At 39.2% G+C, this 27,108-nt stretch overlaps 3 protein-coding genes across 4 annotated transcripts in view; 2 read left to right on the top strand and 1 right to left on the bottom strand.

Annotated features, from left to right (window-relative positions):
• Window positions 1-9,496, top strand: part of JAM2 (junctional adhesion molecule 2) — a 60,726-nt gene extending 51,230 nt beyond the window's left edge. The window contains exons 7-10 of the mRNA XM_041734838.1: window positions 2,293-2,400; window positions 4,148-4,163; window positions 7,082-7,124; window positions 8,780-9,496. Of these exons, the coding sequence (XP_041590772.1) occupies window positions 2,293-2,400; window positions 4,148-4,163; window positions 7,082-7,124; window positions 8,780-8,812 (200 nt within the window). The 3' untranslated portion in view covers window positions 8,813-9,496. The remainder of the gene's footprint in view (window positions 1-2,292; window positions 2,401-4,147; window positions 4,164-7,081; window positions 7,125-8,779) is intronic.
• An 8,813-nt stretch (window positions 9,497-18,309) lies between these two features.
• ATP5PF (ATP synthase peripheral stalk subunit F6) lies at window positions 18,310-26,979 on the bottom strand. Of its 2 annotated transcripts, none has more exons than XM_041734812.1 (4): window positions 26,826-26,979; window positions 23,335-23,505; window positions 19,047-19,171; window positions 18,310-18,493 (listed from the first exon to the last, which is right to left on the bottom strand). In XM_041734812.1, exons 2-4 carry the CDS (start codon window positions 23,496-23,498, stop codon window positions 18,456-18,458), a joined length of 327 nt encoding a protein of 108 aa, XP_041590746.1. In that variant the 5' UTR covers window positions 23,499-23,505; window positions 26,826-26,979; the 3' UTR covers window positions 18,310-18,455. The 2 variants fall into 2 exon arrangements, with proteins under 2 accessions (XP_041590746.1, XP_041590747.1); XM_041734813.1 differs by having other exon boundaries at window positions 26,693-26,827.
• Window positions 26,758-27,108, top strand: part of GABPA (GA binding protein transcription factor subunit alpha) — a 36,401-nt gene continuing 36,050 nt past the window's right edge. The window contains exon 1 of the mRNA XM_041734809.1: window positions 26,758-26,907. The gene's annotated coding sequence lies outside the window, so the exon portion shown is untranslated. The remainder of the gene's footprint in view (window positions 26,908-27,108) is intronic.

Here is a 27,108-nt window from a genome sequence, read left to right as displayed (position 1 = left end):
ATTGTGGAATTTTTCCCCTCTGCTATTTTTTGTAAGTAAATAAAAAGCTGGATCTCATTGACCTCTCAATGTTGAATGCTCAAGCAAAAATGAACTGAGGTTTTTGTTTGTTTTTAAGATTTTACTTTTAAGTAATCTCTATATCTAATGTGGGGGCCCAAACTTACAATGTTGAGATCAAGAGTCACATGCTCTACTGATGGAGCCAGCCAGGTGTCCCTAAAAATGAACTGAGTTTATATGAAGCAATAGCTAATGTTTTCTACTCTGGTCAAATTGCTCAGCCTTCTAAAAGATGTATTCAGTTTTATTTCTTTTAAAAAATCAGTTAATATTTCAGATATATGAGAAAATTAATAACCCTTGCCATTAGAAACAAATTTTGAGACCAAAAAGTTTTGTGATAAGCATACTCACTTAAACATTTCTAAAAAAAATCTTTCCCAAACTGTGCAGTGCTTTTATTAAATATATAAAATTACTGTTGAGAAAATGCTACCTAATATTTTCTCCAAGTTATTCAATGCCATGTTAAGTAATACTTGCTTTATTTTATTTTTTAAAAGATTTTATTTATTTATTCATGAGAGGCAGAGAATAGGCACAAGGAGCCCTATGTGGGACTCAACACCAGGACCTCAGGATCACACCCCAAGCTGAAGGCAGACGCTCAACCACTGAGCCACCCAGGTGTCCTGCTAATACTTGCTTCTAAAAACTAGAACTCTTTGAGGAACTGTTCTTTTAAAAAGTACAGGTAATTTATATATTAATCAATACATAGGAAGTATCCAAATGACAGAGGTATGTGGCTCATGAAATCCTTATGGACAAGCTGGAGACATGTATCTCAGATTAAATATTTAGATGGATTCACACATAGTTTTTTTTTTCAAAATGAAAATATAAAAATTTACTGTGAAGAGCTCACCCCCTCTCCATCCCTTCCACCAAATCTGCAAGTATTTGCTATTCTTACTTCCTTGTGGATCGTTTCAGAGTTCTTGATGCAAACAAATCACAAATATAAGCTCTTAGTATTTTATTTTATTTTTAAATTTTTTTATTTATTTATGATAGTCACACACACAGAGAGAGAGAGAGGCAGAGACACAGGCAGAGGGAGAAGCAGGCTCCATGCACCGGGAGCCCGACGTGGGACTCGATCCCGGGGCCCAAGGATCGCGCCCTGGGCCAAAGGCAGGCGCCAAACCGCTGTGCCACCCAGGGATCCCAGCTCTTAGTATTTTAAAAAAGTGTTCCATATTATATGCCCTACACATTGTATATACTACACACTTTTTCCTCCAGTCAACGGATAGTTCTGTGCCTGTCCACAAGAAGATGTAACACAGCCCCATGTGATGTATGGGTGTAATAAATTATTACACCAGAGGGTGTAATAAATTTCATTATATGAGGGGAGATGTGTAATAGCCTGTCTGTAGTTCTTTTCCTAACAAAGTCATAGTCATCATTTTATTAATGACTTGAATGAGTATATTTTTGATGCAGTTCCCAATTACATATATATTAATCTTGGAAAGTTAATAATCTGATTCTTGGACAACAGAATCAGTATTTGAAGAAATCTTACAGGTTGATAACATGGTAGTGATTTCAAACTTGGTTCCAAAAAACTCCAGTTGTATTAGGTTAGAAGAAAGATGACTTAATTAATGGCAACAGGAAAAAGTCTTAGGGAGTTTAATTCATTTTAAATTTAGTGGGATGACAATTTAATGGTATGTGTGTATGTGTATAAATGTACACACACACACAAGCCCAATTAAATTCAAGAAAGGTGTTTCTGACTCTTAGTTTAATAGAACAACAGTCACACAGCTTTCTTTAGAGCTTAATGAGTTTTCCATTATTGGTAAAATTGACACAGATGATGATGTAATAATTTTAAGTAGAATTTGGGGGTCTTGTGGTAGCAGAATACTTAAGCTCACTGAATTTTGAAGATGACTTCCATTTTGATATTTAATCCTTTGAGGTATTCTCTCTCCAAATGAATGTAAGAGAATACCATTCATGTTGTTTCTGAATGAATCACAGACCTTCCTTAAATGTAAGATTCTTGCAAAACTTAATTCTGTTAATATATTCAATCCATTTTGAACCTTGTCTGGGAACTGAATCAATTTAACTGGCTTCAGCAGCATGGGACTATCCATGTGTATGGTATAGCTGCAAAGGGGAAGCTTATTTGAATTTTTCCAGTTTCATAACTACATCTGTACATCTTTTGACCCAACTTCACGCATGGCTTATTTTGCATTCTAGATGATCTCAACATCAGTGGCATCATAGCAGCTGTAGTAGTTGTGGCCTTAGTGATTTCTGTTTGTGGCCTTGGCGTGTGCTACGCTCAGAGGAAGGGCTACTTTTCCAGTAAGTGAATTTCATCCTTCTTTGCTAGACAACTTCCTGTGGGCCTAGAGTTTTCTTATGAGACCTTCTTTCTCCTAATGAGTTCCAGCAAACTGTAGAGAATATTTTTTCCTTAATTTTTCTGCAGTAAAAAATGTCCAAGATGACATGTGGGTGAGTTGTAAAGCACCTATGTAAAGCACACATAGGGAGAAAAGGCAGAGCTTCCTCATCACAACATTCAGGAAATACCACAGTATCTGTGAGATGCACACTGGAGTAGTGTAAAGCAGTGGTGCTGGGAGATATTTAACATACATGGATGCTTATAATATGTTGACATGTATTTAAAAGCCCTGTATTTTAAGTTAGGAATTATATATTTCAAGATGTAAATTGATTTCCAGTTTTATCCCAAGAAGTTTCATTGAAATAAATCAGTGAAATATTTTATCAGTGTAGAACAGTGGAATGTTGAATGTCAAATTTAGCACCACTGTATATATAGCATTGTTGAATAAAAACTATAGTGTTACAGTTGCTTCTGAACAAAGTTGAGACCTCTACTAACTCAAAAGCCCTATTTGATGATAAAATAGGTTTGATATGAGTGAGATTAAAAAATAACATTTTGTTCTCTTGATGTATTTCTTTACTCCCAGTCTTTAAAATTATCTGAGAGCTCAAAAGCTGTAGAACTCCATCAAGTGCATTGGGAATAGTGTATGAAACAGAATTTTTTAAACAGAATAATAAATACATTTATAGTATAAACAAGTTTTAGACTCACTGTTTTATAGTGAACATTAATTTTAGAACTTAGGTTTAAAAAACATACTAGCATAAAACTTAACCTATAAATAGATATTAAATGTCATAAAATATTTCCACGAGTATTGTTTCAAGAATACTCCCTATAATTAAGAATAGCTGCTCTGTGAATTAATAACTCTTTCCTTGATGCTCCAGTCTTAGTCTAGTGTAAATATAATTTTATGAATGGAATCCAGCTGAGTCCCCCTGCTGGTCACCAGTGAGGGTACAGACAGATAAAATTATTCATGTAAAATTCCTGTACTTCCAAAGGGTTTCTGTCTGAGTATTTTTATTGGAGACTTGGTGACATTTTTCTTAAAATAGTGAGTTAATTAAAGATTTGACTTGGGTATTAGGAATTCATTAGTGAAGAATACTACTCCCATTCTCAGCTGGCAGAAAATCTGTCCAAGGGGATCATTTTCTTGACCTTGATTTCAGACAGGAGTTGGCAATCTGTGACCGGTGGACCAAATCCAGCTGCCACCTGTTTTTCTGTGGCCCACAAGCTAAGAATGTTTTTTTTTTTTTTCAAATGAACAGTTACTATCTGTTTTTATAATAAGGAAGGAACACTAACCAATCCCAAGTAAGAGAAATGTTATCTGCACCTTCCAACAAAGAACTCTATTCTTCCAATTAATAGACCTATACCAAAGACTTTGATTATTATTATATTTTAAATTTTATAAATATACATTTTTGGAAACTTGGCTTCTCTTATTATATAACTACCTACTTAATATCCTCAATTCTACATCTTGACCCACAAAGCCTAGGTATTTGGCCCATTACAGAGAAAGTTTGTCAACCCTTGATTTAGAAAGTACAAATGTCACCAAGAGAGAATCAATATTGAGAAAAAGAAATTAAGCCTAAACTCACTTTTAAATGAATGTGTATCATACAGTATTAACTCTTGCACTAATGATCTATACTTATTCTTTTGTAGAAGAGACTTCGTTCCAGTAAGTATACTTTCTTAAATGCATGCCTTTCCCCCCACATCAGCTAATCTTCTGTTAATCATCTGTTTAAAGTCAAATGTGGAAAGTTGAGTTATTTGTGAGAGTTTTATCCTATGGGAAGTGACTGGGATTCATCAAGAAATACACCTCACTTCATGCTTCATGCCTACCTGTCAATGTTGTTTAATTACCTAGAGAAGACATATAGTCATTCTTTTGACTCTGTAGGCATTTTCAACATACTACCTTTAAAAAATGCTGCATTTTGCTAAATTAAAAATTTTCAAATAAAATTTTACTTAGCAGCTATTTTCACATTTACTTGAATACTACTTCTGTGCCCAACACTGTCCTAGGGAGTGGCAAAACAGCAGTGAACAAAACAGGCCCCAACAACTCTCTGCCTCATGGAGTTTACATAGAGAAAGGCGGAAAGTAAACCGTATGTAAACTCTACAGTATGTCAGACTGTGATAAGTATTATGGAGAAAACTAAAGCAGAGAGGAGAATAGAGAATGCACAGGGTAGGAGTGGAGATCGTCCTTTAGGATGGTTAGGGAGAGCTTCACTGATGAAGTGATATTTGAGAAGGATGTGAAGGAGCAGAAGGAGCAAGCCATGCAGATACCCTTGCGAAGAACATTCAAACAGAGGAGAAGGAATAGATGGAAAGATCTGGAGGCCAGGCAGGCCTGGAGTATGTGGGATACATTGAGATCAGTGTGGCTAAAACAGAGTGAGGATGATGGAAAGAAGGGATGAGTGCACAAAAGTAGTGGGGGTCAGATGACATGGAACCTCTCCTAAGCTGTGAAGGTTTGACTTTGATTCTAAATAAGATGGGAAGTCATCAGAAGGCTCTGAGTCAGGGAGTAGTATCCTGTTATTTAGTTCTTAGAAGCTCACATTCACTGCTCTGTTAAGAATAAACTATAAGGTAGCAAAAAGTGGAGGAAGCAGGGAGACCAGTTGGGAAATGGCTCAATAATTATCCAACCAAGAGAAAATGGTGGCTGGTTCCAAAGCAAAGGTGTTGGAGATGTGGAGAAGTGATAAGATTCTGGATACATTTTGAATAATTTACTGATTGGTTGGATGTGGAGATATGGGACAAAAAGAGAAAAAGGTAGCTTCAAGACTATGAGAGGAATGGTGTTATCACTTATTGAAATATGCAGGACTAGGAGAAGCAGGTTTGGGGGCATTAGGTGGAAAGGTCTGGAATATTTTGGAATTTTAACATTTGAGATGCTGATTAGACTTCCAAGTAGAGATAATTAGTAACAGAATATATAAAACTGGAGTTTGGAAAAATATCTCAACTAGGATTAGAAATTTAGGAATCGGGATCCCTGGGTGGCGCAGCGGTTTGGCGCCTGCCTTTGGCCCAGGGCGCGGTCCTGGAGACCCGGGATCGGGTCCCGCGTCGGGCTCCCGGTGCATGGAGCCTGCTTCTCCCTCTGCCTGTGTCTCTGCCTCTCTCTCTCTCACTGTGTGCCTATCATAAGTAAATAAAATAAAATTGAAAACAAAACAGAGGATCGTAGGGAAAAATAAAACATGACAAAGTTAGAAAGGGAGACAAACCATAGACAGTCTTTTAAAAAAAAAAAAAAAGAAATTTAGGAATCACTGCTGTATGATGAGATCACCAAGTTGGCGTGCACTTGATTTGTGACTGTCCTTTCTTTGTACATGGAAATGGCAGACCCAACCCAGATCTATGGGCGTTCCCCTCTATTCTCAGCTGCTGTGGCTTCAGATGCTTCCTGGTATTCTAAGTCTTTTTGAAGACTTAGCTGCCACTAATTTCCCGTTCCCAGACTTCCTGCTCAAACCTGGTCACTCAATCTAATCATATCCCACTACAAGTCCAAGATGAGCTCCAAGTTATCAGGATTAGCAGTAGCAAAGGAGGAGAATTCAGAAAACAGGGTTACCTGATGGTATAGCCACCCTGCATCCCCACTCTGGGCAATTGTGAGGACTTTCACTTTTGTTGAGTAAGATGGAAAGTAACTGGAGGGTTTTAAGCAGAAGAAAGCATCATCTTATATAAGGAGAAAGGTTGGCATTGCTACCTCGAGGGAGGTTATTCTTCTCTTCAACCATAGGGTCTCTTAATAACCCAAGTAGGAATCTGGGAGGTATTATCTTTACTCCTAAGCACATCTCCTGCCATTTCTCAAATCCATGGCCCTTAAAATTTGTTGATTATTGAATTGGATGTTGTATTATTTTGCTAGAACTGCCGTACAGAAACTTATTTTCTTATAGTTCTGGAGGCTAGAAGTCCAGATCAAGGCGACAGCAGGGTTGGTTCCTTCTGAGAGCTGTGAGGGAAGAATCTGTTTCAGGTCTCTCTCTCTCCTTGGCTTGTACATGGTCTTCTCTCTGTTCACATCGTCTTCCCTCTGCCTGTATTTGTCTTCACATTTACTCTTCCTACCAGGCCACCAGTCATATTGGATTAGGGTCCACCCTAATGACCTCGTTTTAATTTAATTATCTTTTTAAAGAACCCTGTCTCCAGATATGGTACCTTTTGAGGTATTAGTGGTTGGAACTTTAGCATAAAGTTTTGAATAAGACACAGTTCAGCTTATAGCAGATGACTAGCACCCTAGTTACCATGTAAAACTTTCTTTCCATGCAAAAAAAAAAAAAGAATTTTGATTATAATGTCCAAGTTTTCAAAATGCTAAATGTTAAAAAGCTGCTAAGTTAAAAGTGTATAAGTCTGTGTTTGCATATTACAGAGAAATCTTTAGCCCTAGGCTATAATAAGATACCTGGGTCTTCATAGGTTGGTACTTGTTACCTGGCTTTCTCTGTGAATATTGTCTATAAATATAAGAGACTCAGTTACAATTGCTGGCATATTTTTTTAACATTGTCTTTTATATTCCACAAACAGGAAGAGTAGTTCTTCATCTAAAGCCACCACAATGAGTGAAAATGTGAGTATTTTTAAAGCATACTTATAGATCCAGTGTGTTTAGGAAATAGGGCAGGGAGATGAAGGAACTGTACGGAAGTGATGGATTTTCACTTTTACTATACTTAGTGCTTGTGTCTACTTCTGGTCTTTAGAAGTTGTTGAGTGAATGTTAGCTTCCACCCTCTGTCTAGGATGGTATGAGAAAGTTGACTGCCATTTGTAGAGCAACGGGGCTTTGCCATTCCATTCTTTTCTCTCATGGTGTTTGCTATGATTAGCCTCCTTTGCATCATTAGGTCTGGTACTATCAGCCCCATTTCGCAGATGAGAAAATTAAGACACAAGTTCTCACAAGATCACAGTGGTGGGGCTGGATCTAGGTACCTAGATTCTTGTCAGCTCACCAAACAGATGGCTTCCACCAGGTCTGTGATACCAGGACTCTCCCTTAGTTATTCAGAGAACTTAGAAAATTTAGGCATATGGAATATCCTCTACTATCGCTGAAAGGAATATTTCAGAAATCCCTGGAGAGATACAATAACTATCTAATTCAGATGGTTTAGGCAACATCATTTGGAACCTTGTGTGCTTTTGCATTTGTGAACACTACAGTGAAGCAGTAAATAGTATCATTGCTCAGATTTTGTAGCTCTTTGGATGTATATTCAACTTTCTGGATTATTTTTCAGGAATATAGGAGGTAAGGGAGGAAGGTTTTCAATGTTTTTAGAGCTCTAAGCCCTTTCTTGAAAAATGAAGCACTGGTTCTCTGAATTCTGTGGCGCTCAGTGGCAGGGATTCTCTTAGATGCCCTACTTGTAGAGCCTGGGGTAGGCAGTGGACACTTGAGTGATTTAAACACTTGAGTGATTCTAGTGGACACTATCTTTATGACCTACTTTTGTTATCTACAAAAACATAGATGTTTTTGTCAAAATTTGATTTCCTAAAATTGTCTATTCCAGAATCTCACAGAAGTCACTTTATTTTGTAGTTTACTATGCCACAATCATATTACTTTTTCATTGCAGACAAGCAATATATAACTCCATATTTGTTCCAACAATTTAGAGAAAATTCTCCTTAAACATGGAATAAAGTAATCTCATCCTAGCAAAGAATAAGAAACACTTTGTGGCTGAGTCAAAAGAGCAAAAACCTTTTTTTTTTCCTTGTCTTCCTCTCAGTTGCCCTCATCCACTGAAAGGATGGTTTTGCCCAATTCTGGTTTTGCCCTAGAGCAGGATTTCTCAGTCTTGGCATTATTGACAACTTCTTATTATCCTTATATTGTAATTTCTTATATAAATTCTTATATAATGAATTCTTATAATTTTGCATATTTTCCTTGTTGGAAGGACTGTACTGTGCATGGTAGGATGCTTAGCAGCACCCCAACCCCCACCCACTGGATGCCAGGAGCATACCCCAAGCAGATAAGATTTCTCCTGCTCTAACTCCCACTCCTACTTCTTTACTCAAGGCAGTTTCAAAGACCTTGTCTCCTACTATTTATTTAATTCACCATAAGATAGATTTAGTTAACTAGATGCTGGTTTGTACCTATAAGATTCTCATAGTGCATGTAGCCTTATACTGATGAGATTTATAGATTTTTAAAAATATGAATTAATACATTATACTTAAACTTGTTTTTTTCCCTTTTCCTAGGATTTCAAGCATACAAAATCCTTTATAATTTAAAAGAATTCCACCTTTGAGAGACGCCAAAAACACAGTTGTTACACAAGTTATTAAAAGGTTATAAAACTCTGCTTTGTCTTACATTTGCAAAGAGGTACATGAAGAGATGAAGTTGGTATTTCGTGATCATTTCTATGATTGTTAAATTACTTGAAATTGCTATTTTAAACAAATAGTTCTGTCAGCACCTAAATAAAATATAGTCTGGCTTTTTATGTCTGGACTAAGTTAAAAGAATCACAATACTTTAATATTCTGGGGTGTATGAAATGTTAAATGTCCTAACTTCTAGAGAAAGTTACTAAAATATATGATACTGATTGTGAAATTAATCCACAGAGCATGAAAATACAAACTGTGTGCACCCTCTGTGCAGGAGCCTGATTTACAGGGTTTAGAAAATACTGACAGACGCACAAGGAGACTCTGGTCTCATTTCTCCTGGAATCCTCTTTTCTCCCCTAATACAATCCTTACTCCGCTGCTCATTTATCACTAATCTATTCGCAGGAGGGAGGTAGCAGGAGTGGGTCTTATTCCCAAGGATTTGCACTTTGTGTTTATTTTTATTTCTAAGAACCAAAAGCAACAATATGAAGAAAAACATCTAATGGCCAGAGCTCACTCCCCTGGTGTGTGTCATTGATTTCTTCATTAAACATAATTTTGAGAGTCAAACACAAACCCAAGTGTCTTATTTCACTTGAGTTGCTTGTTGCTCTTTCTTGCCTCTAAGACCCCTTTGAAGAGGATCAGTGACCTTGACATCAGAACTCATCACTGAACCCTACACACATAACCTTGCAGATACCTTTCTCTGCATGATGGTGACTTCATAATTTGTCTCTGAAAATCATGCAGGAAAATTCTGGGCTGGGCTGAGTCTCTTGCTGGCCAGTCCTGCTTATTGCAGAGCAGAGGATATAGAAGGGAGAAGGGGTTGTCTGACAGATGAAATCAAAGAGCTCATTATGGCTCCCTGTGCCTGTTGCCCTGCTTGGCACACAGAAGATACAGGAGAAAGGGTAGATGAAATGAAAAATTGGTCTAATCATCTGGTTTCTCCACTGATTCATCATAAAGGCGTCCAGGCTAGTGTTACAAACTGAGAGTTGTAATGATCCGTGTAATAGCAAGAGCAATTAGGCTGTGCTAAAAAGCCTAATATTCTATAACTTATTGTGATTATTCAATTCATATCAAATATAGGTAATAAAATATGGGAAGGACATATCTAGTTCTGGGCAAATCTGGATGAAAAGGTTACTCACAAACTGTCAACTTTGAACATAGTTAAGCTGCTTTTTAAGGAGTCCATTCTTCCAGGGATCCCCATTCTTTTTCCCCTTTAGACAAAGCAGATCCCAGGATTCACTGGACAAGTAAGTGGCTTAGGCACTAGCTGGTATCTGGGCACCACACCAGGTCCCTGGGAAGATGCCTGCTGTCAGACTATACCTTGCCCCTCACTTGTCTGTGGCACTGGATGCTTCTCACCAGACTCCTTCCAACATTTTTTATGAAGTGCCAGATAGTAGATATTTTAAGCCATAATGGCCTGTTACAAGTACTCATCTCTGCCTTTGTAGGAGAAAAGCAGCCATAGACAATAATAAACAAATGGCATGTTTGTGTTCCAATAAAACTTGATTTATAGAAACAGCAGGCACAGACAGGATTTGGCTCCTATGCATGGCTTCCCAACGCCTGGTAGTGACACATGAGAAAAACACTTATCTATAAACTTCTGCAAAAATTAAGCTAAATGTTGCCCATGCTTTGATTTGATTGGCATGAGGAATATTTCCTTCTTGCATTGCCAAGTGCCAAGTATATGTGAGTCTCGAAGATGGCCCTTCGGGGATGCCTGGATGGCTGAGTTGGTTAGGCGTCCAGTTCTTGACCTCAGCTCAGGTCTTGATCTCAGAGTTGTGAATTCAAGCCCCACATTGGGTTCTACACTGGGCTTGGAGCCTACTTAAAAAAAAAAAAAAAAGTGGCTCTGAAGGCATACCTACCATCCCATAAGATCAATTTCTTCAATTTAAATGACTCAAATCTGTATTGTGGGGAAAAAATACATAGTGCCTTTGCTTTACTAACAGATAAAAGCTTCTGTGCCATTTGGCTAGTCGATTCATCTTATAAAATATTATCATATAATGTTTTCTTTGAGTCAGATATATATTACACTTTATCTCAATATATTGTATAGAGCTAAGTAGAAGTCATTGTGTGGAGAATGCTTTCTCCCACACAAAAGATATAATATTGAGCACTCATTTTCTGTTTATTAAAAGTATATCCGTTTGTGTCTGGACTTGTGTTTCCATTTGCTTTTAGGGACTTGAATATTAATAATTGGTAAGGCCCCATTATAATTCACAGAGCATTTTGATTTTATCTTCCTGCAGTGAAATTGTGTTATATAAGGATTAGGGCTCTGAAATCTCTAATAGCATTTATTGCTTTAATTATTGTTGTTGCTATTATAACTAGATTTAATTTATTTTTAGTTGGGAGTTTAACCTAACTAAATCTGGAACAATTGATTGTTTTTTAGTACAACTTTGCAAAGAACTTCCTTCATCTCACAAGTGGTTTTGTTTGATTATAAATCACATTAATAAAAATAGCTGAACTTGTTCAACTTTTTAGGCCCATTTAACCAGTACAGGGAAGTCATCCACCTATTGTTCAATAAAACCCGGGAAACTGCACCCTCTTACCATCTGTAGCTACAAGGCTAGCTCTTTAGCTGCTTAAGATTAGAATCTCATCATCTTTCATCTGGATGTCTGCCAGCCCTCTCAAATGATGAAGAAAATGCTCTGCAAATTAAAAGGCAAAACTATTAAAACATTTTATATACATCAGGTAGGGGTGGATGGAGGTGAGGGTCCATACAATCTCATTCATCTCAATATTATGTATCGTGAGGCTTCTGGGTGGCTCAGTCAGTTAAGTGTCCAGACTCTTGATTTTGGCTCAAGTTATGATCTCAAGGTCGTGAGATGGAGCCCCACGGAGCCTGCTACAGATTCTCTCTCTCCTTCTCCCCCAGCTCTCTCTGTCTTGCTTGCTCATTCTCATAAATAAATATTAAAAAAATAAAGTGGGTCATGTCATTTGCAGACAAGGAATCTGAGATTCAGAGTCAGTCCACCAAGTTCACAGAGATAAGTGAGGACTTCTGGTTTATAAGACCCTGGTCCATCTGATCTGTTGTGCCCAAGATTGTGAATCTGAGAAACCACCAAGGAGCCGACACCGATGCAAGTGCACGAGGGTTTATTAGCAAGCTTGAGCTTGGGTCCAAGTATACCCGACGCAGCGGAGCAGGGACTTGGACCCCGAAGTGGGTTACAGCTCGGTTTTTTATAGGCTGGTCTAGGGGATTTTCAGAAGAGGTGGAGGAATTTCTCAAGTTCTGTTTACATTCTGATATGGGGCTTTCAAGGGCACTGAGCTCTGTTCTCATTCTAATATGGGACTTTCTACCACGGGTGTGGGCTCTGTTGTCTTTCTGATACGGGATTCATTCTGCAGTTTTTCCTATAAAGTTCAGCTCTTATTCACAGGGGCCTAAGATGGCTGTACTTGTGCTAATGCTAAACTTGAGGTGGAATGGCCTTGATTTTTCTCAGCCTCCACAGATCCAGGATGTTTCACTTGAGATGTTTTATCTCTTGCCCCTAAAATACATTCTTTTTAAATTCTTAAGTTCTTCTCTTGTGCCACACCTTCCCTTCACCCCTAGTAACCTCTGGCAAGTTGGCCTCTCCCTAGGCTCACAGGTGGTAACATTGTTCTGTCCTCCCTATCCCCACAAGCCAGTCTCAGTGCTAAGGTGGGCCCTTCCATGCTTATCTACTCTCACCACATATGCCCAAAGCTCTCATCTTATTTTTTTTAAATACTGAAAGGAACCATGATGATTACATTTAAATCCTGCACTCCCACTCCCAACCTTTTTTTTTTTTAAAGATGTTATTTATTTATTCATGAGAGACACACACAGAGGCAGAGACATAGGCAGAGTGAGAAGTAGGCTCCCTGCAGTGAGCCCAGCATGGGACTTGATCCCAGGACTCCGGGATCATGCCCTGAGCTGAAGGCAAATGCTCAACCACTGAGCCACCCAGATGTCCCCTACTCCCACCCTTCTCATCGCTAAATCTGCCCATCTCCCATCTCCCCTCATTCATCAACTCCATCCTGCATTACATGTTCCATGATTGTCACTACTTTCATCCTTTTCACTTCAGGCCTTTGTTACTATTTTGTCTTCTGGGACATTCTTCCCTCAAATAGCCTCTCTCTTAGTCACGACTTCTATCTCAGTCACTGCCAGATTTGCTCCTGAACAATGTCAACCCTCTTCCCCCTTTCCTCCCTTACCCTTGCTAAAAACCTTCCACTCTTTTCCTTTCTAAAGCTCATTACCAAGGGCTAAATTCCTTAGCCTGAAGTTCAAAGCTAAGAAAGTCTTCCCCCGCCCTCCTAGCCACCTACACTTCTTGTCATATTGTCACAACCTACCCATCTAGCCAAATGTTCCACTGTTCTACTTTGGTTGCCTTATGCATCCAAACTTAACTAGGGTCATTTTATCTCAATAAGCAATGTTATCCTCCATTGGAATGCTGATTCTCCCAATCCAAAAAAATAGGTAAATTCTATGGACTCTTTAAGGGATGGCTCAAATTCCACCTTCCTTAGGAGGCTTTCCCTCATTCCTCTTGCTGGAATAGTTTCTTCTCTGAGCCTCCATAGCCCTTGGTTGATTTTTTTTATGGCAATTATTGGTATTTAGTTCATAATACACTTATGCACATATTAAACAGTATCAGATATGGTCGGTATCTAATAAATGCTGAATTAATTTTTAAAAATCAAGAGCGCTTGTGAAAAGGCAACTAAAAAAACACTGATATGATTTCTGTACAGATTTAGATTTTTAGTAAAGTATCATATTCTGCAATGTTATTATAATCCAGTTCATTCATTATACAAAGTGATACAAGTTATTGCTCCATGAATTAAAGCTGGACAGAAATTGTTTCTCTCTTCTACTCCTTTGTTATTAAGCATCCATTTCCACACTGTTCTTATAAAGATCTTAAAATATTTTTCCAACTTTCAAGTTTTAAATTTTAGTTTTCCATTCTTTGTTTCTTGTTCTGTAAGAGTTTGGGACACTTTCAGTAGTAATAACTGGTCAGGAAATTCAAAATAGACTATGTATTTTTATTTGTTGATACTGTTAAAAAAAAACTTCTGGCTGGCTCAGTCGGTTAAGTGTCTGCCTTCAGTTCAGGTCATGATGCCAGGGTCCTGGGATTGAGCACCACATCAAGTCTCCCTGCCCAGTGGGGAGTCTGCTTGAGATCTCTGCCCCTCAGCCCCTCCCCGCACTTGTCCCTCTCCCGGCTCATGCTCATTTGCTCTTTCTCTCAAATTAAGTGAATAAAGTGTCAAAAAAAAAAAAAAAAAAAAAAAAAAAAAGACAACATACTCTAAAATGGAGACATTTGTACTAAGTCCAAATTAATAAACCAAAACTTAATACCAAAGTTAACTACAGTTTCAAAACTCTCCCAGATGTGGAATCTAAAACCAGTCAATCTGGAATTGAGGTTACCTGCTCAAGTCCCCTAAAGGAAGGTGACCTTGCCACAGCTAATCCACTCTGCTTGTAACTTCCTTGTCCCACACCCTTCTGCCTACAAGTCATTTCATATGGATCTTCAGAGCACTTTTCTGTTAGGATGCTGCCTGATTCATAAATCGTCAAATAAAGCCACGAAAGTCTTTAACATTTACTCAGTTGAATTTTGTTTAACATTTTCTATTTACTCTTATGACTTAAATACATGCCATATTTTTATTTGCCCAAGTTTAAAAAAATACTATTTTTTCTAGAGTATGTCTTTAGGTTTTCTAGAGTATGTTTTTATGCTTTCTACTAAGAAAATGCTCTCAAATAAGTGAATAGTTGTATCAACAAAAGATCTGTTTAAGTTCTCTAAGATTGAAGGTGGATTGATTTAAAGCTCTACTTCATGATGTTTTTAACAGTGAATGTGCTACTTGTGCTTCCTAAATAGATGGTGTAAAAACTGAAGTTTCCTAAGATCTGCGGTTGTGTTCCTCAAGGTGCCCCTAGCATGCAACTTTTCAATCTTAAACTCAACTTTCTTCTAAATATTTAACTAGCAAAAATCATACTAAAGTTACTGAGGTCAAGAAAATTGTTCTAAATTGTAGGATAATATACAGCAAAGGACATGAGAAAGAGTATTATACATTAACGTATGATATATTCATGTAACAGAATGTTGTTTGGGACATCTTCTGTTGCCCCAAGGGCCAAGTACCCCACTTTCTAAAGAAAACCATAAACAATTTGGGTATAAATACCCCTCTTGATGTTTATGAAGATAATGGTGCTACCCTGAAATCATTACCCCAGTCCTCTCCCTTTTACCCTACCACACAAGTTCATATCAAGTGTATATGGATAGATTGGGGTTGGGGAGGAATGGGAGAGAGAGAATGAAGTATCCAAATTGTGAGACAGAATGAATTTGTCCAAGTTTTGTGTTCTATCATCTGACTATCCCCCAAGGCAAGTACAGAGGATTTTAAAGAGAATCACTTGCAAAAACTGAAGATGCTTGCCAAGAAGGAAATAGCTATTTGAGCAAGGAGAAGGAGTTGGACAAAGATATTAAGGGAGACAGCAGGATAATGGTGAAGTACCCATCTTCCCATGATTTCTTAGGGCAAGGATATATGAATTTCCCATGGTCAAGTAGGCATCATTGAAAGTAGTGGGCCTTGAGCCTCTTGCTGGTGTCTTACTGAGATAAAACATCTGAAACAAGACTGTCCCACTGGGATGGGAACAGAGGGGAGTTGGAAAGAGATGGAGTTGGAGTGGACTTTCCATTTGGGATAATCTGTACAATGGGAAGACCTCTTAGCCCACTGATTGCCCCCAAGAACTTACACATGCAGCACCTAACCAGAGAGAGCCTAGCATTTACAGGACTGCTACAGCAAGGGAAGCCAAGAACTAGTAATAGCCAAAACCAAAAAATCCTACACTAAATGGATTTAAAGAAATAAAAATTGCCTGAAACAGAAGCCCTCCTCGGTTATTATTATTATTATTATTATTATTATTATTATTAAAGGTAACACTAGATGATAAGTACCCTTCTTCAACTCATTTCCTCTTCTTATAAGGATGCTAGTCAGATTGGATTCAGGCCCACCCTAAAGGCCTAATTTTAACTTAATCCTCTTTAAAAGTCCTATCTGAAGCGGACAAAAATCAGAGAGGAAGACAAACCATGAGAGACTCTTAACTCTGGGAAACAAACTGAGGGTTGCTGGTGGTGGAATAGGGTAGGGGGGGAAGGGTAACTGGGTGATGGGCATTAAGGAGGAAATGTGATGTGATGAGCACTGTGTGTTATACCCAACTGATGAATTATTGAACACTACACCTGAAACGAATGCTGTACTCTATGTTGGCAAATTGAATTAAAAAAAAAAAAAAGAAAAAGAAAAAAAGTCCTACCTCCAAATACAACATTGTAAGGTTCTGGGGGTTAGGATTTCAACAAGTGAATTTTAAGCGGAACAGAATTCAACCGGTAACACCAGGCATGGGAGAAAAAAGCTATTTTTAACACTAAAACCTAGAAAGTTGAGGTCATTTCCAAGGATAAGGAGTGCACTGGCCGACTGATAGTGGCAGGTAAAGGCCAGGGTTGTAGTTGGGGCAGCCTCATCAGGAAGAAGGGGCTCTGAGAAAGATGAGGACCTTAACATCCATGACTCAAGGCACCACCGTAGACGTCAGCTGGAGAAGACAGTCAAAAGTGAGCAATATATGGCCTAGAATGTAGGGCATGGGAGTAGAATGCTTAATGCAATATTCTTACAGTCACAAATAGAATCCTTACGTTTATGTAATGAATGACTAGATCGGGAAGTTCTAGCAAACTCCAGAGTTGCAAGACAGATTTTAAACAAGTGTATGAGAAAGTCGGTGTGAAATTATAAAAGGTAAAATTCAACTAAACCAAGTGGGGAAGTGAGGGAACAAGAAGGGAGGTGAAGCGTGTACGGAAAAGGGTCAGGACCTTCTCTAGACTGGTAGTTGCACGCTAAACCAGGTAGCTCACCTGTCACAGGTGGGTGTTGTTTCAGGGGAGGATAGAGATAGGATCTGAGCAACCAGACTTCCTCAATTACCTTTAAATAATGCCATAATCAAACATCAAATTGTTTCAATGTCTACAGTTATTTAAATAAAAGTAGTTCAAATGAATATTGCATAGCATCATTGGAAGAAACAGGACTTACTACTCCTTTACCCTCTCCAATTCCAATTCTGCACACCTTACTAGTTTAGTCACACCTGTATTATTAGGAAGTGTTTACAGGTCTTTTGGAAAAGGTATTCCTTTATAATTTTTTTAAAAATTTTATTTACTTATTTGAGAGCGAGCGAGAGGCAATGAGCAGCGGAGAGGGAGAAGCAGACTCCCACTGAGCAGGGAGCCCAGTGTTGGACTTGATCCCAGGACTCGATCATGACCTGAGCCGAAGGCTAATGCTTAACCAACTGAGTCAACCAGGTGCCCCGGGAAAGGTATTCCCAAGCAGGTTTGGCTTTGGTTAGAATCGCACACCACAGTAACAATCTATTTCTCTTTTGAAGTGAGCTAAACTCATAAAGAAGGTTGTTAAAGGACTTCATTAGAAAAAAAAAAAAAAAAAGAAAACCTTTAAGAGTTTAAGATCTAATATTTATTGACACAAATCAGAGATTATCAGACATGAAAAGGCACAGCTAGTTTCCTTCTTAAAAATAATTTCCTTAAGAGCCATCTACTGGAACTGAAATTTTGACGTGCCTATTATGCCACCTATCTGTTCTGTGTTTGTTGCTGGGTCTTCCATCACTGAGGCAAAACACCACTATACAGCTTATTCTTTCAAAGGAGATTCCTTTGTAGAACCCCCATTTGCTCTCAGCTTTCCTTTCTCTGCCTGGGGAGCACAGTAATAGACTGATCAGAAACTGCAAGGGAAGAGAGGGGACCTGGGCTCTTAGGGTATAAGCAGCTAACATTTGAGATGACAGTTGAGATACAATGGATGTTCCTGTGTAGATTTAAACCTAACTTGAGTTTCCTGGAAAAGACATGATAAAATATTTATAAGTTATTTCTTCATATTTTGGGAGCAGATGTAACACCCCTCTGCAGCAAGCATTCCTTAGGTCAGGGTAGCTCCTCCGCTCAGGCAGTAAGTCTCCTCTAAAGGGTAGTCCTGCACACTGAGAACAGTCTGGTGGGTTATGGGCAAGTTGTAGCCAATTTATGCAAGGTCTCCACCTGATTCATTATAACCAAATGGGAGGATTTAAAATTGGTGCTGAGACACATAATTCAATACACTCAAGTGTCACCCAATTATCACCAAATAATTTATTTGGAACCAGAATTAAAAGAACATCTGACAGTTCTCTGAACATTTGACAGTTGTGAAACATGTTTATTCTGATCCAGTTGTACAACTAATCTAGGACAAATTGCCAAATAAATTTTACATTATTTCTTCAGGACTGGGGTTTGTCGAAGACTTCAAATTTGGGATCTAAGAAAAGGAAGAAAAAAGGTTCAAGCTTAGCCATAGTGAAATAAAATGCATTATCTAGAAGGCTTCAATATTTAACTCATCTAGTAATTTTTTTTTCTTTAGTGAATATCTACTGTTTTTCAACACCTACATGGGAATAGAACAATTGCTAAAGATTTATTCAGCACTCACTATAAACCAGGCTCTTTATTAACTGATTTAATATATGTCATTTAATTACAATAACCATGAAGAAGATATAACTCTCTCCAAAGTCAGATGAAAAACAGTCACCATTACCTATCCCAAGATCACATACCTCATAGGTGATCTTGTCAAGATCCAAGATCAGAGAGTTTGATTTCAGATCCCCACCATTTAACCTCTTACGTGATCTCCCATGCCAACGGCAATCATTTATTTATATCAGACCCTCACACGCAAACATCATTGCCCTAATAAATTTACATGTGATTGTCATTTAATCCTCTGAAGAATTCAATTGTAAAGTATAAATATGCTCAACTTAAAACAATCTCCCACAAGAATGAATCCATGATTAGACACTTACCTTCAAATTTGAAGTCAGGGAACGTATTCATGTCTGCTTTACCATACATTTGCTTAAGCTTAAAAAGCTCCTTCTCCAGGTCTTGCTGGTACTCTGGGCCAGTATCAACAGGTCCTCCAGATGTCCTGTTGTATAAATAAGCCAGGTAAAAACTCACGCACCAATTTATAAAACCAAAATTACTTTTCAGCATCAAGTTTCAATAGATCTTTCAAAAGTATTCACATGGGAAAAATATTCTTTATGAAAAAAGTATTTGTTTGAATTTCAATTCAAACTTTTATTATGATGAGGTTCCACATAAAAGGGGCAACTTCAAATGAACTTCTAACTTTGGAGATTTGTAGTATCAAGGATGTTTATTAAGTCAGAATCTCTTTAGGTCTAAGTTGCGATAAGATAAAATGACTAGTCCATGGCTCTTGGAGTCAATCACTGCTTCTGTTTGAATGTGTGCTCTACAATTTATTAAAACTGCTAAACCACAGCTAGGCATGAAGCACTCTAAACTTTAGTTTTCACATCTAAAACTGAAGGCCCTACCTAATGATGGCATTGTAAGAATTACAGAGAAAATCCACATGTACCACTAAACATAGTGACTGGCACATAGTGAAGTGACACAGTGATGTGTTACTTATTTCTATTACCGAATTTAAATCAGCCACCACTAAATGGCTTCTAAAAGGTCTTTTAGTAACTTTAAGTCTCTTATAATACAGGTCTACCAAAGAAGCAAATATTTCCTATCCTCAGAAATTTGCTATTTAGAAAAAAAAATGTCTAGAAACATTTATGCTATAAGTTATTGATAAGTTTGAAAGACATGGTTCACCAAACAGCTACTCAAGCTGAGGAGAGCGCACTTTTGCTGAGTTAACTGGGAAAAATTTCATTTTAAAAAGGTGGCATTTGAGACACATCATGCATTTGGGTCAGGTTTTAATTTCCTACATTCTAAGACTGAGAAAGCAAAGATATGGAGGGAGGTAATAAAGAACTGCTTATGTGGAGAAGAACAAGACATCTATCTAGATGGAAAAGCCAGCAGGACCCAGGTCATGGGAGACCTGGAGTGTTAAGTCTGGGAGTTTGTATCGTATTTGCTAAGCAATAAAGTGACAAAACTAGAATTTGGGAAGATAAATATAGCATTATGGACCAGCAGTGGGGCCAATTAGATGTAATTAATTCTTTGCATAAATTCTGTATTTGTCATGTCACTGTCCACCTACAATATGAGCAATAAACAAACTTTATAAGTGAGAATTCCATTAAACGGGTAATATTTTCACATATGCCTATTAAAAGCATAGGGCCTTATATTATGTTACAGAATTTCCACAAAAAAAAATAGAGACAGCTCTACTTTAAGAACTTATTAATGACGTTGGTTGTCATGGACCCAATTTTCTTCTAGATCAGCACATGGAATATAGAACTTTCTGTAATGACAGACATGCTCTACATCTATGCTGTCTCATTAGGTAGCTACTAGCAAAATCTGGCTAGTGAGCCCCAGAAATGTGACTAAGGGACTGAGGAACTGAATTTTTATTTATACTTAGCTATAATTAATTAGATTTCAATAGTCACATGTGGATAATGGCCAATGAAATAAGACAGTGCAGGCCGAGATAGAACCTTCCACCAGATACCTTAATGATGGTCTTCCAGCTCTGGGAGCCACAGGTCTCAGGAACTGCTTTGAGAGGATCTAGCCAGTCTCACTACTATACTGGTTACTGATAGATGATGGCTGTTATAACTGTAATGTGTACTCTTATTAAAAAAGAGGCCAGATATTACCTATATCCTCAGGTATAGGATATACCTGAATATGTCTCCCAGCCCATCCTATTACATCCCCAGGATCTAGCATGGTGACCAGGACAAAGTAGACACTCAAAGGATACTTGTTTATTACACTTAAAAAATACTATGCATGCTAATTTATTGAATCACTTAATTTTTACAACATCTTTTGAAATACTGCTGTTATTATCATACCCATTTTACATATGAATAAGGTACAGAGGTTAAATAACCTGCCCAAGGTCATAATGCTAGTGTCAAAGCAGCACTCCAGGCCAGAATTCATGTGCAGAACATTTTTCCACACAGTTTGCACAAATGAATGAACTCTTTAGACTAAGAGTTTAATCTTAAAGCTTTAGATTAAACCAGCCAGGGGTCACCTCAGGGGCGCCTGGCTGGCTCAGTGGGTAGAGCATGCAATTCTGAGTTCGAGCCCCACATTGGGCATAAAGCTTACTTTGAAAAAAAAAAATAGAGTACACCTCTGGATTAATTTATTGGATAAAGTACGAACAGCATCAACACTAAGATACTACAAAACCTCTGGACAGGAAACACTCAAATCCCCCAACCAGTGCTGCACATGTTACTAAACTGTATGATTTTAGACAAATTGTAAACTTTTAGCCTTCCTTTTCTCATATAAAAAATGGAGATAAGATCTGTAAGATTGTTGGCAGAATTTTATAACAATGTCTTCGTTTTAATCCCTTTGTTCTCTTCCTCCTTAGTTCTGACAAGGACAAAAACTTTTGTCAGTTGCTCAGACTCAAAGTCTCAGAGTTCTTTATTGTTCCCTCTCCTCTGCCTCTCCACCAGATAACCAAGATCAGTTCTCAGTCTCTCAATGCCACTATCACTTTTATATTCCCACTGCTATAAAGCCAAGATCCTTATCAACCAGTGGTTGGATTATTACATTTTCCATCATGTCTGTCTTCCTTTTCTGCACATTCCAATTTTTCTAATACTCTGTGATTAAAATTATCATTCTAATAGAGTAATATTAATCTTGTTCCGCTCCACCATACTGCTCAAATACCTTTAATTCATTATAAATGCCTATCATATAATCAAAGCCTCATAATCCCCTCATTTCAACCCCATTCCTATTGCTACTGCTCCTTACACTCCTCGTATATATCCAACTTCCTGGGAAACGGCATTACACAATTTCCCAAAGATATTTTGTGGTTTCTAGTTTTCATGCCGTAGCTCACTTCATTCTTTCTTTCTAAAAGATATCGTCCTCCCACTCCCATTTATCTGTCCAACCTTCACACCGGTTGTTCATAACCTGGGGGAGACCCCTAGATGTAGATATCTACCAATGGCTTTCCATGGGTTTGAGGAACTTTTTAAGCTATAAGCTTGAAAATCATGTGAGTAAATTGTTCACCTTTTTTATTTAAACTGAGGATGATTCAGAGCTATCCATATTCTCAAAATGGATAAAGGACTAAACAGTGCCTTCAAAGCAAGACAAAACAATCACTCTTACAAGCTACCTTCCAAAATGCCTCCAGCTAGAAAGGAGCATTCTTTCCTGTGAACTCCCCAACATTAACTATGTCACTACCTTAGCATCTAACCCGTTTTACCTTATATACTACTTTATACTTGCCTACAAGCTTTCTACCCTTATCAGATTTCAAGAATGTTATGGAAATGCAATATGGCTTCTTTCTGTGGCCCAACACAGTTTAATAGCCCAGTGCTTTGAACATGCTAGACAGCTAAATTAAACAGAACACTGAACTGATGTATGTCACTTTTCCTAAAATTTGGGGGTTGAATTTGATGGCTAAGGTTGTCATCACTCATCTCCAAAACGGTGTGGTTCTATAATCATCCTGGATTTGCTTTATGCCATTTCAGAGTCTTTTGTCTTCTGACATTCCTAGAAGTATATAACTATGGAAATAGCATTAAAGAAAAAAATGCTGTGTTCATACATTACCCCCAAATCATGATGTAATAGAAAGGTCACTAAATTGAGAATTAGAATATTTTGGTAATATATTTTTCCTCCAATTAGTTTTATGACCTGAGGCTAATTAATGTCTAAGGGACTTAGTTTTCTCAAATATAGTTGCTAAATGATTTCAAGATCCCATGTACTTCTAAGAATTGACTCTAGTTTATAATAAATGACATTATAATAATGATATATCTAAAATGACAATAGATTTAACAGAATTCTCCCTTGGAACCCATAAAAGGAAAAAAAAAATGGAACTTAAAAGAAGAATCAAGATCTTTATCTTCTTTTTTTTTTTTTTTTTTTTTTTTTTTTTTTTTTTTTTTTTTTTTTTTTATCTTCTTTTTGATCATTTAATGAACCTGTATGTCAGGGATCACCTCAGTGAAGATCTTAGACACTCTCAAACACCAACTTTTTTTCCCCAATCTCAAAATTTAATACTTTGTATATTTATATTTACACCATGATTGATTATCTACCACTTACTGGCGTTTAGTTCTATATTCTCTAATCTTGTCCACGAAGAGTTTCTGTACAGGATCAAGTTCCTTGTTAAATGCCACTGCTGTAACACCAATGTTTCTCCTCAAATGGACTGAGACTGCAGATCGAATGAGAGAGGAGAACCTGAAGAGCCTCTGAAGAATCATGGTGATTCTGTTACCGAAAACAAGCACCAGCATGTTAATATACTTTAAAACATGTAACTGCCAAATATCTCTAAATATTTCATATAGTGGGACTTTAACTCCACTAATTGCTACAAAACTCAACCATAAAAGAACCAGCCCAACAGAGCCCACCAACGAAAGAGAAAAATCAAGCAGTACAACCTAATCACAATAAAAGAGTGCAAAAAAAAAAGGACTTAAAGACTTCCAAGTCCTTACTTTCAGAAACTAAAATACAGTGATCTTCTAACTAACACATTTCAGTGGTGATTTCAGCTATCAGATGCAAATACATGGAAACAAGAATTCCCAAAAAAAGTAATAGACAAGGAAGCCATAAATAATTAGAAGAAATTTCCCTCAGATTAAGAAAGGTGGCCTCTGTCAAACAGGGTTTATTCAACCCTATGTTGGAATGGAGATAAAAGATTCACACCTCAGTATAGCTTGGTAAAATTTCTGAACATTAAAGTGAAAACCTGGCACGCTAACATGACTCCCACAGTGTCCCAAAACTACCTATTAATAACAATAACCATTGTCATCCTAACACTGAACTGCTATTAAGTGCTCAAAGTGTGGTCTGTGGACCAACAGTAGTATACAAATTCTTACTGGTCTATAGTAATACAATTGAAATAAGGACTTAGAAACTTTCATAGCAATTTGACAGAGTAATATATATTTCTTGAATAATAAGAAGTCAGTCTGTATTTTGTGTGTCTTCCCTGTACTATCTTTCACCTAATTTTTCCAGTACCTCATTTTCATTGTATTCTTCCAAAGTCGCTGCAAAGGTTGGGGGGTAAAAATGGTCCTCTACCACTAAGAGTTTAAGAAGCACTAAGTGAGAAGACTGTAGGGTAGTAGCACAGTGGTTCCTGAGTAGGGGTGACAGTACCCCTCCAAGAGACAGCTGACATTTTTGGTTGTTGTGACTTGGGTGTGACTGGCCAGGGATGTTGCTAAACAACCCTTAACAATCCCAAACAAACAGCCTCCCCATGAAAAAGAATTATCTGGTCCAAAACGTCAATAGTGCTAAGGTTGAGAAGCCCTGGAATGGCACATGAAGATCACCAAAAGAAGAGAACAAACCAAGGGCTGATGGAGGGAGGTGGGGCATGGGCTAGATGGGTGATGGGGATTAAGGAGGGCACTTGTTATGATGAACATGGTGCTATATGTAAATGATGAATCGCTGAATTCTATTCCTGAAACCGGTATTGCACTATATGTTTGCTAACTAGGACTTAAATAAAAATTTGGGGGGAAAAAAAAAAAGAAACCTACCAAAAAAACTCCCATAATAAACAAAATATCCTTCACCTGCCAGGATGAAAGCACACTCTCTGAAAAAATTAAAGAATTCACCGTATGTATGTCACTTTTACACTCTATCAAGAGAAAAAGACTTGAGAAGACTCGAAGCAAACAGCAAATAATCTACTTATTATGATTCCCATTTTACATACACAGAAAATAAGGCTTAGAAATGAAGTATGTGGCCCAAGGATGCACAGTAGACTCTGACCAGACACACAGACCCATTTTAAAAATTGTGCAACTCAAGGTGTATTTTCCCTTCTGGCAACTTAAGGACGTGCTGAACACTCAGCAGTAAGGCCACCTAACATTTGTTTGTTCAGCCCGGAATACTTTGCAAAGTACTTCCATGTATATTCTCTCCTTGTACCGCTAGGGTAATACTGTTAAGAATTAGGGGGCAGTGCTCGTATCCCTCCTTTATAGGTAATAAAACTAAGTCTAAAGAAAGCTATCACACTACACTGCCTATATATTCCCAGTTAATTTGCTCCGACTGTGGCAAAAATTGTGTTATTTCCACTACGTAAAACCCATTTTCATTTTCTATCATCTAAGTCTTGTTTTTTGTGCGTGTGTGTGTGTGTTTTAAAGTAAGCTCTACACCCAACACGGGGGCTTGACCTCACCACCGGGAATAAAGAGTCGCAGGCTCCACGGACGGCGCCGCCTAAGCGCCCCTCTATCATCCTCTTTTAAGTATTCAAGGCTCCCGAATCACAACTCTAATTTTCATCTTTTTCCTGAACCCCCAAGCCCACACAGTCCACAGGCCTCTTCCCTTCAGAGGTCCTTATGGGGCCCTCAAATTCAACCTGCCTAGAAAAATAACGAGCGCGCGATCTCACTATTTTTACTGGGCGTGAAATACCAGGTCCGATAAATTCTCCATTCGGGCACTACGGGGTGCCGAGAACCGGTGACAGGGTCGGACACCGGCTGGGGGAGGCAACGGCAGGAAGGCGTAGACGCACACGGAGGAGAGGGGCTGGCCTCGGGCTAGTCCCTTCCCTGCCTCTCCCGCGCACATCCCTAGGGCCAACCCACAATCCGCCTACCCCTGGAAACCTTGTTTGGTCCCGCCTGCGACCTCTGGCCTCACCCCTACTCCAGCACCCCCTGCGCCCCCAGTCGGCATCTTGTTTCTTGGGGGTGAGAGGAAGGACCGTGCTGGACAGCGGGCGTGCAAAGCAAAGCCGCCTGACCACGTTTTAGCACTATCAGTTTTTTTTTTTTTTCAAGATTTTATTTATTTATTCATGAGAGACACGCAGAGAGAGAGAGAGAGAGGCGGAGACACAGGCAGAGGGAGGAGCAGGCTCCACGCAGGATCACGCCCCGGGGCAAGGGCAGGCGCCGACCGCTGAGCCACCCGGGGATCCCCAACATCAGTATTTCCAGGCGGGACGCAGACTGTTAAGATCGCCATCGCCCGTCTCCCTCTTGCGGGGCACATTGTGCTTTCAACAGTTGGGCAGACGGGCCCGCGCGCCCCGGCAAGGCAGGCCCCGGCTGCAGACCGGCCCTGAGGGAATGACCTTGGGCTGCCGCAGCGGGGCCGCGGGCCCAGGCCTCCCTCCCTCCCTGCCCCCCGTGCCGCCCCCCGTGCCGCCCCGCTCTGCCCTCACAGCAGGGCACCCCGGGCCTGAATACGGAGCCAGCCGCACGCTTCACCGCCTATAAGCGGCGAGGTCAACAACGACCCCGGGCCCGGGGTGAAGCTGCCCGGGGCACAGGGCTGCTCCAGTCTCCTGACGGACGGCGGCACTAGACAGCCCAGGCCGCGGCAAGAAACCCAGAATCCGAGTCCCAAGAGGCCAAGCCGGTCGAGCCACCCTCCCAGTCACCTTGCACTCAGCGCCGAGCCGCCGGAGTCTCCACTGCCGCCACCGTTCTACTTCCGGCCCTGGCTCCGCCCCCACCCGCCTACCCGCCATCGCTATGCATTATGGGCCGCCGTTTCAGTCGGTCGACACTCACCGGACAGGAAACGTCTCGGAGGCGGTCTGCGACCGGACGGCTCTAGGTGAGACAGAAGCCAAACAGGAGGAGGAAGTGGAGGGTAAGTGCTTCCGGGTCCCTCGGCGAAGCCTCCGCCATCTTTCCTTCGCCTAATTTGACCTGCTGTCTTCTACCTCCTGGAAGCCTTCTTTTGCACGCATGCGCACCTTGATCGGCCTGTTCCCTAGTTAAAAATGCTCCCAGACCCAAGTCAGCATCCTGTTCTTTGGGGTTGTTGAGGTTTTAGGAATGATTATGCCCG

Source organism: Vulpes lagopus, chromosome 20 (assembly GCF_018345385.1).
Source record: "Vulpes lagopus strain Blue_001 chromosome 20, ASM1834538v1, whole genome shotgun sequence".
Lineage (NCBI taxonomy): Eukaryota > Metazoa > Chordata > Mammalia > Carnivora > Canidae > Vulpes > Vulpes lagopus.
This window is presented reverse-complemented; position numbering and strand designations above follow the sequence as displayed.